General features: G+C 46.4%; 1 protein-coding gene across 1 annotated transcript in view; it reads right to left on the reverse strand.

The window, feature by feature from the left end:
* The window catches only part of Pccb (propionyl-CoA carboxylase subunit beta), a 50,261-nt gene that overhangs the window by 14,533 nt on the left and 19,599 nt on the right, over nt 1-16,129 (reverse strand). The window contains exons 6-7 of the mRNA XM_032910206.1: nt 14,537-14,647; nt 1,749-1,857 (exon numbers count right to left, since the gene is read on the reverse strand). Coding sequence (XP_032766097.1) covers nt 1,749-1,857; nt 14,537-14,647 — 220 coding nt within the window. The remainder of the gene's footprint in view (nt 1-1,748; nt 1,858-14,536; nt 14,648-16,129) is intronic.

Genomic DNA, 16,129 nt, shown 5'->3' on the forward strand with positions numbered 1-16,129 from the left:
CCTACACCTGGAATCCCAGCACTCAAGAAGCTGAGGCAGGAGGATTAAGAATTCAATGATAGCCAGGGCAACTTAGTGCGATCCCATCTCTAAAATAAGAAATTTAAACAATAGTTATACATTTATACATTAGAAAATTACTCCATTGAAATGAATGAGGTAACGATATGTGACAAAGGCTTGTCATAGACAAGCTTTAAAAATACATGGTAAACTAGGTAACAGTGGCACAAGACTATAATCCCAGCAAAGGAAAGACAGTCACTCCAAGTGTGAGGCCAGTCTCACCTTCTTGTGAGTTCCATGTGAGTCAGGAGACCCAGTGAGACACTGTCTCAAAACAAAACAAAACAAACAAACAACAACAACAACAACAAAAAAAAAACGTAAAAAGTTTATCAGTAAAAGAAACCAGTCACAAAAGACTGTTTTTAAATTTGAAAATACAATTTTATCATTTCCTCAGATCTTCTCTCCGGTGCCCATCCCCCACTTCAAAAAATGTTTTCTGTGGAATCTAGACTTTCAAAAGACATACACCATGGGCCACTCAGATGGATCAACAGGAAAAGTCACCTGTGAGCAAGCCAGACGATCTGAGTTTGATCCCTGGGAACCACATGTAAGAGGAGAGAACCAATTCCCACCAGTTGTCCTACAACCTCCACATGGGTATTGTGGTGTGCCCCTTGCCAAATTCACACAAAATGTAGTGTACACACACACACACACACACACACACACACACACACACACACACAGAGCAAAGAAATCAATAGAGACAAGAGAGGGAAATGGGGTAGATATGAACAAATCCCTGACAGACATATACAAGAATGTAGACACAAAAACACTGTATAATATACACTATGAAAAAATTTAAAGGACAGCATCGTTGTATGACCCCACTTACATGAACTGTCCAAAATTAGCAAATACCCAGTGTGGTGATTTGAATATGTTTGGCCTAGGGAGTGGCACCGTTAGGAGGTCTGGCCTTGTTGGAGGAGTTGTGGCCTTGGAGGAGGTGTGGCCTTGGAAGAAGTGTGTCACTGTGGGCGTGGGCTTTAAGACCCTTGTCCTAGCTGCCTGGAAGCCAGTCTCCTCCTAGCAGCCTTCCGGTGAAGATGTAGAACTCTCAGCTCCTCCTGCACCATGCCTGCCTGGATGCTGCCATGCTCCCACCTTGATGATAATGGACTGAACCTCTGAACCTGTAGGCCAGCTCTGATTAAATATTGTTCTAAGAGTTGCTTTGGTCATGGCGTCTGTTCGCAGCAGTAAAAGCCTAAGACACCCAGAAATAAAGTTGGCTCGTGACTGTGTATACTTCCAGCAGTTAGAATCCAGGAGGGTGTGACTAAAATAACGTTTTCCTCAAAGCCAAATGTAAAAGTCCCAAGATAGCATTCCAGAGCATCCGTTTGCAAGTTCAGCTGAACGTAGATAAGTCACACTTACTGATGACCACCCAGACAGTTCTAAGATCATTCTACAGATGAGGGACCTTGGAGAATCGCTAGCCTAGCATGTGTGTGGCCCAGGGTTGTGGGCGTGGGACATTAGTAAGAGCCTACCACTTAAATCTGAGGCTATGATCTGCTAACACTTCTGTGGGTGTAAATCACAGTCTTCCTAGGTAAGTGCTGCTGGCGATGTGGTAGTTTAAAAATAACTTTCACCTCTCTGCACTGCAATGCCTTCTTCTCACCTCCAAAGAGAAGGAAAGCCATGTTCATGCCTCTCACCTGACACAGTGGTGTGGGTCTTGGCGCCACCCAGCTGCTCCTGAGTGACGTCCTCATTGGTAACAGACTTCACAACTTCAGGGCCAGTGATAAACAGGTAGGACGTGTCCTGAAACCAGATGTCCACAGTGTCAAAATCAAGTCACCATAGCGACTCAGAGCTCACTCAACCAAGACCACAAATGCAGCGGAGGTGACAGAGAAGAGTGGCAGGAAGAGGCTGGAACTCGAGACTTGAGCCACACTGTGGTGGAGTAACTGAGAATGGCCCCAGAGGCTCATAGATTTGAAGACTTGGTCACCAGGAAGTAGCACAGTTTGGAAGGATTAGGAGTGGTTGCTTTGCTGGAGAAAATGTGTCACTGGAGTGGGCTTGGAGGAGTCAGACGCCCATGCCAAGCCCAGAGTCTCTCTCTCGCTACTCCTGTGGATCACGACGTGGCTCCTTCTCCAGCACTGTGTCTGGATGCTGCCATGCTCCCTGTCACATCGACTAAGTCTCTGAAACTGTGAGTCAGCCCTAATTAAATGCTCTCCTTCATGAGAGTGGCCGTGGTCACAGTGTCTTTCACAGCAACAGAACACCGACTGAGACACACGCTTCTCAGAAGAACACTGCTGTCTGCTGCAGTCTCATTACATTAACCTAGGGTCTCCTTATATTAACTAGGTTTGCCCAGTGTGGCAAACCTAGGGTCGCAGTAGCCCTGACACACAGTTTGTGTACTGTGTGCTTGTTTTGTAGCTCTTCCCAAGGTTCTACCATTAAAACTTTTAAAACCTCCTGCAACCTCACACTTCCATGAAGAAATTGAGGCATGAAGACGGGACACAGTGAACTACCTTAAGTGAGGCTGTTTTTGGGAAAACCCGTTAGCCAGTGTTCTGGTATTTCTGAGAGGGCAGCAGGGAAAGGAAGGGCAGGGGGAGAGAAAGAGACGAAGAGAGAGAGAGAGAGACAGACAGACAGACAACTGATGGAGTGACTGAGATTCTGACTGGTCATGAGGCCGACACTGCCTCTGCCCTGTAACTGCTAGGTTTACAGGTGCGCACCACCTTACTGGACTTCAATGTGCAGCTTCTACTTTGTATAAAACATTCATGCAGAAGGAGGGCAATGGAAAGTCAATCTCTATCTCTGATTCCCAAATCTCCAGACTCCATCCTGAGAAGCAGACACCTCAGGCTCTCATCTGTCTTGCCTGAGACATTCAATACGTGCAAACGTATTTTCTCCTATTTCCTCGAACAAACACTTCTGACACAATTCTTTGGAACAGTGTCCTGTGCATATTATTTCCAACCAAATTTGTCTTATTTTGAAAACAAAAACATATGATATCTTAAAAAGAATAGATTAGCGCTTGCCTAGCAAGTGCAAGGCCCTGGGTTCGGTCCCCAGCTCCGGAAAAAAAAAAAAAAGAATAGATTAATACTGTAGATTTTCCAGAACTAATTGCCACAGTTTGGCATAATTTAAGTGACCACTCAAATTCCTACTGTCTTACCAACTAGGCAATCCTGCGGTGAATCTTCTATTCAAATCATCAGTTTGCATTATTCTGTTTGTGTTTTTAATGGATGGTGTGTGTGTGAGTGTGTGTGAGTGTGTGTGTGTGTATGTGTGTATATGGTGTGTGTGTGTGTGTGTGTGTGTGTGTGTGGTGTGTGTGTGTGTGTGTGTGTGTGGTGTGTGTGTGTGTGTGTGTGTGTGTGGTGTGTGTGTGTGTGTGGTGTGTGTGTATGTGTGTGTGTGGTGTGTGTGTGTGGTATGTGTGTGTATGTGGTGTGTGTGTGTGAGTGTGTGTGTGTATGTGTGTGTATATGGTGTGTGTGTGTGTGTGTGTGTGTGAGCGCACACACACATACAATTTTCAGGAGTTAGTTCTCTCCACTGACAAAGACAAACTAAGAAAAATAGCCTAAAGCTAACACTTTAAATGTCTGTTTTTGGGGTTTTGCTGTTGTTTTCAGTTTAATGTTCTCTAGGTTACAGGTACTGATACATTTAAAAAGACCAAGCTGGGCATGGTGCTGCCTTTTAGCCCAGCACTTGAGCCAGAGACAAAGGGAATCTCTATGAGTTCAAGGCCAGTCTGGTCTACATAGTGAGTTCCAGGAAACCCGGGGCTAGGCCACATAGTGAGACCCTGTCTCAAAATAACATAAAATAAAATACAATAAAGACCAAAATAAATATTTAAAAGGAGACCACTTGAATTTTCAGGTTGAATGTTTCCACCTATCTGCATGCACATATAAATTGATTACTGATTAGTTTTGTTTATTTGTTTGTTTGTTTATGGAGACAGGGTTTCTCTGTTTAGTCCTATCTGTCCTGAAACTCCCTCTGTAGACCAGGCTGGCTTTAAACTCACAAGAGATCTGCCTACTTCTGCCTCCTGAGTCCTACACCACCACTGCCCACTTGGTATAGGCCTGAGAGCAGTTGATCATCCCCAGTCTATCCAGGGATGCCCACACACTAGTTAGTAAGAACACGTGCCTTTGCCAGCTTGATCCTGCTTGATCTCGAGGCCGACTGTCATGTACCCGTGATCTTAGTAATACAGATACCTGAGGGTGACCCTTTAAAGTAAACATTGCTTCTTATAGTATGCCCAAGGGACAATGAAGAGACACCAACAGATATGGCCTTTTGCTTAGAGCTGCAATTACGAGTTACTGTGTAAAGATCATGAGTGCTCTCTCCTGTTCTTGTTTATAAAGATGTTCCTCATTTAAACTCATCAACAGCTCTAAGGCTCTTGCTGGAAGATGAATTTACCCAGGGTCTGGTAGACAACAGAAAAATATGAATGTTACAAAATGTGTGAGTGTATGAGTGTCTGTTTGTCTGTGTATGTCTGTTTGTCTGTGTGTCTTCTATGTTGTGTCCTTGTTTTGAATCATACCGGTAACGTCTTTCCCACTATATAATCACTAATTTGTAAGTGTTCATAGAATATTATTGATAACAATTTTTAAAAGAAAAGAACTAACCCTGGTGATGTTGGCACACACCTTTAATCCCGGCACTTGGGAGGCTGAGGCAGGCAGATCTCTGAGTTCAAGGCCAGCCTGGTCTACAGAACAAGTTCCAGGACAGCCAGGGCTAAACAGAGAAAGTCTGTCTAAAGAAAGAAAAGGAAAGAGAGAGAAACTGGGGGTGAGACCTGTGGATACATTTGTGATAAGGCAGTTGGTTTGCATAGCAAACTTGGAGAGAGAATCTCCCATTTAGCATCTTATGCCTCTGTATAATTGGTCAGCCACATGGTTAAAGTCAAATGCATTATCAGAAGGTATATGCCCAGGAGAAAGAACTTCATCTGTTAATGAAAACAGAAAACCAGGAGATGGCGAGGTGGCTAGGAGCAGTTTTAGGGTAGCTGATGCCCTCTTCTGGCCACACTGAGTACTGCATGCATGCTGCACACAGACATACATGCAGGCAAACTATACACACACATAAAATAAAACACATCTTTTTAAAAGTTTTAAATAAAGAACCACCCAAACCACACCCCTTAGAAAACAAACTCCTCCTTCCCTTGAATCCCATAAAAGCCCAAATTATTATGAGGGCCCTTCAGTGCTTTCACTCCCACAATCCCTGTCAATCTTAACAGTACATTTCGGATCTGTATCTTAGTTTTACTTCACTAGTGTTGACTCCTCATCAGCCATTCGTAATGAACACCAGAGTTGCCGAGCACATGCTTGGACTCAGGACACATTCGCTGAAGACCCTCAAAGCCCCGCCTCCCACCCCTGCCATTGTAGCTATATTCTAGTGTTCTGAAGTAAGCATTTCAAGCTACACGGGTTACAAAAGTGGCGGTATGTGGTAGTGGGGAAGGCATATCTTTGAGACAGCGCATGAGCCTGGCACCCATCAGGAAGCAGGGCAGCACACTGCTCTAGAAGGGAAAAAGAGCTGAGGGGAAGAGGTACCGAGGAGCTACATGGATATTTCCAAGAATGCGGGGTGATAAGCGGATGAGAATTTAAATCTGGATAAGCCCAACAACAGCAGAGCTTCAGTGATGTTTTGTAGTCTGGTTAAAGGCATTGCTAGATCTTAAAGCACAGAGAGAAGGGGAAAGAGAAAACGCAAGCTGAGACAACCAGGAGTCCCAACGCCTGGAACACACTTCTAGTCCTGTAGCTTTGCACTCCAGCTAAACAACTGAATAAACCGGACAGAACCAGCTGGGAGAGGGCAAAGCAAACAGAGCAAGTCTGGCCCAGGAGGACCAAGTGCTTCCAAGACCACACCGAGCTGGCCCCTAGGCACCAAACCAAGACTAACTCTGAAGCCATCCTACAATACGGGGCAATCAGACAGAGGCTTGGCAGCTACGTCAGCCTGTGGGGAAGACTGTTAGATCACAGGCTCCGGTCAGAAATAATATCCATCAGGGAAAATTATTCTGAAGCTTGATACCACCACAGTATCTAGAATAATTCCCACCTAGGAATATTTGATCAACAGGAACTTCCTTCCGGGCTAAAGTTCACACTCTGATAGATGGCACGTCTAAATCCATATTTAACACTTGATTCTGCAATGCGCTCTTTGGCATTTACCCTAGCCATCTGATGACGTCACGTCCATCCACAATCCGTACAAGACCCAGACGTTTTTAGCAGTGATGCTGACATTTGAAAGGAACCAAGATGTTCTTCAGCAGGTAAGGAGAAAAAAAATAATCCCTGAAAGATAAAGATAATGAAACAGCATTTGCTACTAAGACACAAACTACCATGCCAGGAAAGTAAGGACCTTGAACGTGTAAGCGTAAGTTAAGGAAAGAAGCCAATCTGAAGAGACTCCCCACAGCCAGTAATGAGGGGACCCCAACTACATTATATTCCAGAAAAGACAAAGCATTCATGCAGGGGGAGAGATGGCTCAGTGGTCACAAGTACTGGCTGCTCTTACACAGGATTTGGGTTCCATTCCCAACACCCACACAGCACTCATAACCATCTGTAACTCCAGTGCCCAGATCTGACACAGTCCTCTGACCTCCCTGAGCACCAGGCACACAGATGGTGCAGACACTTATATGTAGGCACAATACCCATACACGTAAAACAATTATAGTTAAAACCATGCTGGCAATGAAAAGAGGAGTGGTGGGCTGGAGAGATGGCTCAGTGGTTAGAGCACTCCCTGTCCTTCCACAGGTCCTGAGTTCAATTCCCAGCAACCACACGGTGGCTCCCAACCGTCTGTAATGAGATCTGGTGCCCTCTTCTAGTGTGCCTGAAGACAGCTACAGTGTACTCATATAAATAAATAAATCTTAAAAAAAAAAAAAAAAAAAAAGACTAGTGGTTTCCAGAGGCTGGGGAAGGAAGCGGGGGTTACTATTTATTATCGTGTGAGAGAAAAGGAGGGGAAAGGACCTGGCACACACGTACCATGGCACTTGTGCGGGGAGGTCTGTGGAATCAGTTCTCTCTTTCACAGGGGTTCTAAGGACCAAGCTCAGGCTTGCAAGGCAAGTGTTTTACCCACTGAGCCATCTTGCCTTTCCGGCCCGACGCCGAGGTCCTTCCTACTGCTGGGATTGCAGACAAGCACCACCATGCCCAGTGCAAGCAGAAGCGGGGTAGAAAAACCCAGGCTCTTTCAACAGCTACTGCATAGGCAGCCATCAGAGGGTGAAAAGGTTTATATAAGAAGCATGGATGGGAGCCGCATCAAGGAAAATGCCTCTCCTGCAGAGGAGGCTTGAGCAGTCAGGAAGGTCTCTCCAAAGGGCGTAAACAAGTGACAGAGATGACCAGGGAGCGCCAGACAAACCTCCGTTACCAAACCAGCATCCCAGTGGGCAGATGACCCTTCACTGTGGAACGTGGGGAGACAAATTCCTAAGGAAACCAACCAGAGCTCCCAGGGACTAAACCTCTACCCAGACAGTACACATGGACAGACCCGTGGCTCCAGCTGCATATGTAGCAGAGGATGGCCCTGTTAGGCACCAATGAGAGGAGAAGCCCTTGGTCCTGCCAAGGCTGGACCCACCCCCTCCCCAAGTGTAGGGGATGTCAGGGTGGAAAGGGGTGGGTGGTTGGGGAGGGGGAACACCCTCATAGAAGAAGGGATGGGGTGGGGGATGGGCTAGGGGGCTTATGGACAGGAAACTGGGAAAGGGAATAACATTTGAAATGTAAATAAAAAATACACCTCCCCCCCCCCAAAAAAAGATTAAAAGGTAAAAAAGAAGAAGGCGGCACAGGACACTGAGTCTAGTGTCTCAATGGAGGACCCATCACCACAAATGCCATAGACCAGGGCTCCCCAGCGCAATTCTAATCCTCAGGACATGTTGGGTAAATCCACACTGGAGAACAAAGTAACTTATCTTAGAACCTGAAAAATGCCAGGAGTGAGGACCTGGGCCCTAGCTCAGAAGGCATTGTCTCTGCTTAGTGTGTGTACAGCCCTGGGTTCAATCCCCAGCACATAAGAAAAAGGAATAATAATGATCAATATCATAACCAAGAAACCTTCGGGTCAAAGGAGATCAGAGAGATGTGACACCCAGAATGGGTTTTTACTGCTGTGAACAAACACCATGACCAAGGCAACTCTTATAAGGACAACATTTAATTGGGACTGGCTTAGAGGTTCAGAGGTTCTGTCCAGTATCATCAAGGCGGGAGCATGGCAGCATGTAGGCAGGCATGGTGCAGGAGGAGCTAAGAGTTCTACCTCTTCGTCTGAAGGTTGCTGGCTTCTAGGCAGAGAGGGCTAGGGTATTAAAGCCCACACCCACAATGACACACTTTTTCCAACAAGGCCACACCTCCTCCAACAAGGCCACACCTCCTCCAACAAGGCCATACCACCTAACAGTGCCATTCCCTGGGCCAAGCACATACAAACCATCACATGGATTCTGTACTAAAGAAAAATCTATCTGGGACATTATTGGGCTAAGACCCTGGGATCCCACAATATATGACTCCATTGATTTGATATCAGTCACCCTGCAGGGAAAACAGACAGCAGCAGGGACCGAAAATTCATGACATTTAGAAATTAAGCAAAATAAACAAGAATCAGTGTGCTGATGGAGGAATCACAGGAGAAATCAGACATGACCTTGGGACAATGGAAAACCGAAACACACCAAGATTCATAGAGCATACTGAGGGTCAAGAGGGGCCAAACTGGAAAAGGCTGCAAAACAGCTTGACATCTGAAGAATGTGGGGGAGGGGGGACACCTGAAGAAAGAAACAAGAAAAACAGAAACCACAAACACAAGAAAACTAAGGGCTAGCAGCCGAACACATCAACAAAATCAGCACGGCTATTTTGTTGTTGTTTTTGTTTTACTGTTTTCGAGACAGGGGCATGGTACATCACATTGCCTCATCCAGTCCAACGCTTACCGTGCAGACCAGGCTGCTGCTGAAGTTGCAGCAATCCTCCTGTCTCAGCATCCTGAGTTCTGAGATTAGTGTGAGCTACTACAACTAGAAGCTGGACTTGATGGGGGGCTGGAGAGAAGGCTCAGCGGTTAAGAGCACTGGCTGCTCTTCCAGAGGTCCTGAGTTCAATTCCTAGCTCACAACCATCTGTAATGAGACCTGATGCCCTCTTCTGGTGTGTCTGAAGACAGCGACAGTAAACTCATATTCCTTAGCGTTCGGCAGCTGGCACTGCAGCCTCTGAGGAACTGGGATTCCTCAGCCCCTGACAATGGTCAGTGTCACAGCTCGGTAGCCTCAGGTGTGAGACTCTGGGATTCTTCCAGTTAGCAGAGACGACCCGCTGGCTCTATAGCAGTTCACACTTCTGCAGTCTCAGCCTTCTGTCCTCCTCGCTCCAACCCCGACTACAGTAAGTGTACGTATGGGGGTGGGGGCACGTGTATGCGGGTGGGGGGCACGTGTGTGCAGGTACCCACAGAAGACTGACGAGGACATTGGATTCCCTGGAGCTGTAGAACCAAACCGAATCCTCTGGAAGAGCATTAAGTGCTCTCAACCACATTAACCGTGGAGTTTTCCACTCACTCCACACCATTAAAGGACAGAAGGAGAAATTGTTTATTGGGCCTCCTGCTACAGAAGACAGCTTGGGAGGCTGTCTTGTTCCCAAGCAACAGCCTGCTTACCCCTAACCAGAGAAGGGACATTAGCACACATCACAGAGTCCAACCGATAGACCAGGGTCATCTAGAACTCAACAAAGTTGGTGACAGAAAAAAGTCTCAATAATTTGAAACGGTTCTGGCTGAGGCTGAACCTTCAGGAGCCAGTGGTCAGCTCTCCTCATGGTACATTTTTCTCAAGGCATGTATAGGATGCTATAATAGCTAGTGGGGGCGTGATGGCGGTCCGACTGGCTGGCTGGCAGCCGGTTCTTTTGTTCACGGCAGCCGGAATTCTACAACAGTCCAGGTGGGAAATAACAAGCTTGGTCAAAGCAGGGTACTAAGAAGAACTCTGATTATGCTCTGGCTTGTATCCCCCAAGAGAGGCCACTTGGATGCTATGACATGGGATATGAAGGGAAAATATCAGTCACTGTCTCGTCCCACACGAGCCCTGGAGGCGGGACTTCCATGTGAAATGGGGAAGGCCAGGGAGAGTAGTGGTAAGAGTGCTTGCTGCGTTAAGAAGGACTTTAGTTAGGATCTCTCGCCCACCTTTAAATGCTGGGTGTGCCTGGGAAGTGGGAGACATTTACTGAGGTTCAAAAGGGAAAAGCAGTTAAGAGAGTGAATCCTGGTGAATACATCCTAGGGCAGCATAGAAAGCAGTATCTGAAGTCGAGACGTGATAAAGTCACTAAGAGATGAGACAGCGGAGGAAAACCAAGAGCAGGATGTACCATGGGTCAGAGAGAGAGCTGAGGCCCACGGCTGAGGGATGTTGACTGGACCTAACTTGCAAGGATCTTGGTGATTAGACGTGACCCTGAATAGATAGAACTTTATCTACATATATATATATATATATATATATATATATATATATATATATATACACACACACACACACACATACATACACACACACACATATGTTTATGTATGTGTTTGTGGTATATATGTGTGTGCATGTATGCGGGGGATGCACACCTGAGCACACGTGTAAACCAGGAGTTGATATCAATTGCTTTTCCACCTTGTGTTCTGAGACAGGCTCTCTCACTGGACTGGAGGGTGCAGATGTGGCTAGTCTGGCTGGCTAGCACACTTGGTGGGCACCTGCTCTACTCCCCCATGGTAGGACTGAGTGGTCAACAGTGTGACCAGAATTTTATGGGTGTTAGATACCCAAACTCCTGGCCATGTGTATGCACGGTGAGAACTTTACCAATGGAGCCAATTCCCCAGGCCCCTAAAACTGCATTAATTAGATGCAGAGGAAAAGGCTGACGGGCTGGAGAGATGGCTCAGTGGTTAGAGCTACCCTTCCAGAGGACCCAGGTTTGGTTCCTAACATCTACCTTATGGTTCACAACTGCCAGTTAACTCAAGCCTCAAGGGATCCACATGGTGCCCATAGACAGGAATAATCAAGACACCCACGCCTTTTAGAAAGGGGTGAGGGATGATAAGAGCAGTTTAGGAAGAACCCCAGCATCCAGAGTGGGAGTGGGCAGCACAGCTCCTGGGGAGAGCACGAGGTGTGCCCAGACAGGCAGGAAGGAAGCCGTGGGAAAGGAGCGCTGGGTGAGCATTCAGAAGCAAACAGAGTGACACGTTAGTGAACGCCTCAGAAACCTGGCTCTGTGGGTCAGGGGAGCCGTCGATTGCCGTGGGAAGGAGAGAAGTCCGAGCGCTAGCCAGATGGGAACCAACAGGGACCTTGAAGACAACAGACCTGCATCCAGCTAAGTTAGGTTGGGAGGACCCAGCACCAAGGAGAGGCTGGGGTGATAAGGAAGGGGAAGGGACAGCAGCAGGCTGGTGAGGAGTGAGTTCAGCCATTGCTCATATGTAAGGGGAGAAGGGGAAGCAGCCGCAGGTAAAGGAACTGGTTCAGAATGCCAGTCTACAAAGGGCAAAGAAGGGAACTCAGGAGGCCCCCTCCGTGCCTCTCTGGCACTTCCGGCACTCTCTGGGCACACCTCGTGGTCTCCCCTGGAAGTGTGCTGTCCACTCCCACTCTGGATGCCGGGATTCTTTCTAAACTGCTCCTCTATCCCCTTTTTTTAAAAAAATATTTTTTATTTATTTCTATTATGGTAGCACAAGGCATGTGGGAGTGACCAACCAGTATCAGATTTGATTAAAGCCCACTCCACAAGACGGAACCCATAGTTGAAAACTGCTTGAGTGACCAAGAACCAGAGACTAAATAGCCCAAGAATCTAGAGGAAAACCAAATACTGTTCTACTAAACTGTAGTGACTGGTTTTGTTCAGTTTAGTAGCCAAGGGAACACAGCAATAAAATGACTCCTAGTGACATTCTCCTGTAATCGGTCCCTCACTCCACCATCATCACAGAAGCCTCCTCCTACAGCAGATGGGAACAAGTACAGGGAGCCACAGCCACACAGAATGCAGAGAGAGAGAGAGAGAGAGAGAGAGAGAGAGAGAGAGGGAGAGGGAGAGGAGAGGAGAGAGGAGGGAGGGAGACAGGGAGAGAGAGAGGGAGAGAGAGACAGAGAGAGACGGAGAGAAGGGGAGAGAGGGAGAGTGAGAAAGAGAGACAGAGAGACAGAGACAGAGAGACAGAGAGAGATGGAGAGAGGGGGAGAGATGAGAGTGAGAAAGAGAGAGAGAGAGAGAGAGAGAGAGAGAGAGAGAGAGAGAGAGAGAGAGAGAGAGAGCGAAAAGACGCTCCAATCATAGGCCTTAAGCAGGTGTCTCCATCAAATCCCTCCTGCTCAGGGAACCCTGCCAAAGAGGAAGGGGAAGAAAGACTTAGAGTCAGAGGGGATGGGGATGGAGGACGCCAAGGGAACGAAACCTTCTAAGCTCAGCAGGGCCAACCCACATCGAACTCACAGAGACCAGGGCAGCGCATGCACAGGTCTGCACCAGACCCAGAGCTAGAAAGGGAATGTGGCCTGGAAAGGGTCCTAGAGCTGAAAGGAGAAGTAAACATGTATCCCATCCCTAACTCAGAAGCTGTCTCCAACGATAGCCATTTGCAAATGAAAACTCACTTCTCTCCAAGGCAGTCTGAATAGGGCAGAAAACAGGCTCCTTTTGTCACAATGTTGCTTCAAGGCTTTGTCACTCTCTAATTTATTTATTTTTATTTATTTATCTACCCGGCAGGTCCTTTGCACATATATCATGGCTTCCAGGATTGTGTGTTCACAGGATTATTGAGTGGGTAAATGAGTGTCTCGATGTCTCTATTTCTTGTGCCTTTTCTTGGGCTCTTTTTTTTTTTTTCGGTTTGCTTTGCCCTTTTCTGACTTGTTCTTGTATTTTATTATTATCTCCTAGACTCCTGTTTGTTTTCTAACAAGAGACTGAAAGGGAGGGGAGGAGCAGAGAGAAGGGAGAATGTAAGCAGAATAGATTGTATTTTTTTTTAAATCTACTTTCAATAAAGGAAAGAAAAAAGAACAAGAACGCTTTCAGCGGCCACTTGGACTAGACGGTTGGGCTCTGGAGAGTCGCTGCTTCGCTGGTCTGAGAACAAAGTGTCCCAGTCAGTCACGTTCCTTCTAGAATTGCCCTCATACTAAGCAACTGCTATGACTTTTCCCCTCAGTCTTTCTCTGCCATGGCATTACTGCTGAGTTTTTGAACATTAAAAATAAAAAGGGGGCTGGGGATTTAGCTCAGTGGTAGAGCGCTTACCTAGGAAGCGCAAGGCCCTGGGTTCGGTCCCCAGATCCGAAAAAAAGAACCAAAAAAAAAATAAATAAAAAAAAAAAAAAAAAAAAAAAAAAAAAAAAAAAAAAAAAAAAAAAAAAAAAAAAAAAAAAAAATAAAAAAAAAAAAAATTTTTTATAAAAAAAAAAAAAAAAAAAAAAAAAAAAATAAAAAAAATAAAAAAAAATCAGCCTTTCTTTCTATCTTAACTGTCACATTAAGGATAGTACCCACATAAAAGTTCAAGAAGATTCCACCTAGAAATAGTTCATCACAGCTGAGCACTGAGGGCGCACACCTTTGATCGCAGCACTCAGGAGGCAGAGGCAGGCTGATCTGAGAGTTCTAGGCCAGCTTGGTCTACATGGTGAGTTCCAGGACAGCCAAGGCTACATAGTGAGATCCTGTCTGAAAAAAATAACTTCGAACAGTAAAATAAAATGCTGGGTGGTGATGGTGCACACCCTTAATCCAAACAGCCAGGACTACACAGTAAAACCCTGTCTTGAAAAAAAAAATTAAAATTAAAAGGCAGGCAATATGGTAACATACAACTGAAGGTGGAGATCAAGTTTCCCATCACCATTACAAAGAGGAGAGCAAACCGGTCAAGGCAGAAACACGGGACACCAGGACACTGTTCCCAATAAAACAGACCACAGTGGACCCTCCCAGGGGAGCCCTAGTCAGTAAAAGGACATCAGTCTGGGCAAGGTCGAGACCTTCTGATCATGGAAAACCATCTGAAATTCAGATCACAGGTAAAATCTCCCAGCACACCAGCACCGGCTGCCACTGAACCTCGTCCATGACAGATCCTGTGCCAAACCTTCCCTCCTCTCACGGCTTATCTCAGCTCCACTGAACTGAGAACTCAGATAAGGACCTAGATCTGGGTCAGACATTCTGTTCATTGCAGATGAGAACTGCAGGACTCTCAGGTCACCAGACAGAGGTGCAGCTCTTACCTTCACCATGAATGTGAAGTCTGTCAGGGCGGGGGAGTAGACGGCCCCACCAGCGCATGGGCCCATGATCAGAGAAATCTGAGGGATGACTCCGGACGCTGTGACATTCCTCTGCCAATACAGAAAAACAAAGAGTCTGGTTGTAGAAGTACTCACACAGCTATCTGCAAGAAGATAAAGGCAACAATAAAAACAGAAATCACGAGGCAACAGATCTAATCAGGAGAGTGCTGTCAAAATCATGTGTGCAATTTGTTCCCGTAAGGGAGGAGTGGTTGGCCAGTCCCGCTCTGGAACGAAAAGTGTTCTCTTGTCTTGACAGCAGTTCTTCAACGTGGCCACCATGGCGTGAGCTATAGGTCCCAATACTTTTGGGTCCAGAACCCAGCGTGTACAAAGTCACCAGGGAGAAGCAGCCTGTACCCAAGTCACTTGTAGCCCTGACCTCTATGCTGAGATTGGGTACGCTCTCCATGGAAGCTCTCAGAGGCTGGGAAATGAGGCCACCAAGGCAGGCGCCACTTAAGTGGTGTTCAGCACCTGTTCATCCTCAGGCAAGGCTTGGCGGCTCTGAGGGGAAAAACTACACAGGGGGTTTGTATGGACAAAGGTGTTATGAAGAGAGGAAAGACTCAAGCCCTAGGAAGACCAGGACTCATGTAAGATGACGCCTATCACTCCTTGCTTTTTCCCTCTTCCTTTCTCCTTCATTCTTGCTGGCTAAGAAAAGAAGGCACCTGCTTAGTACTAAACCCAGTCTCTATAAACCTTGGATACAGCTCATCACGGCACGAAAGCCATCTCTACTCAGAAAAAATAACACATAAGTGGGGCCGTCCAGCTACAGCAGAACCAGGTTTGGAAAACTCCAACACACAAAAAAAGACTGAGAATGGAGAGATTGTCAGTAACAAGTACTCAAGGCTCTAAAAATGAACTACCTGTGAATAAAACATTTATGCATAAAAAAAACTGCTGAGCAAGTCAGAAACCTCAGCTCATGTTTGCAACACCAGTACCTAGGAAGCTGAGGCAGGAGGATTATGCTACAAGTTCTAGGTCATTTGTGGCCAGCTTGGGCTACATAGTGAGTCCAGGGATAGTCTGGTTACATTCTAAGACCCTATCTCCTAGCTATCTCCAAAAGAAATAAAAAGGAAAAACATAAAGGCTAAGCACTAAAGAAGGTGAAGACACCCGAGACTCTAGCAGTTTTAATTAAGGTTTTCCACCAGTCTAATACCAGGTCCGATGTCTCTTGAGGTGAGAGGAAATGACACCCGACAGCAACTCAAATCCTCAAGAAGCAATTAAGGTCACAAACGACGGATAACCTGTGATTAAAGACCAAATGCTGGAGGCCAGGAAGACGGCTCAGTGGATAACTGCAAACACGAGAACCCAAGTTTAGATTTCCAGGACCCAAAGGCAGATGGAGTCACTTGCAGGTCCACGGACCCAGCCCTTCTCTAGCAAGATGGGAGGCAGAGGCAGAATTCCCACAAGCTCACGGGCTAGCTACCTTGGAATACACAAAAGGAATAAATGAAATGCCCTGTCTCAAAACAAGGTGGCAGGCAAGGACTGACCCCT

This window comes from Rattus rattus, chromosome 8 (assembly GCF_011064425.1).
Source record: "Rattus rattus isolate New Zealand chromosome 8, Rrattus_CSIRO_v1, whole genome shotgun sequence".
NCBI classification, from domain to species: domain Eukaryota; kingdom Metazoa; phylum Chordata; class Mammalia; order Rodentia; family Muridae; genus Rattus; species Rattus rattus.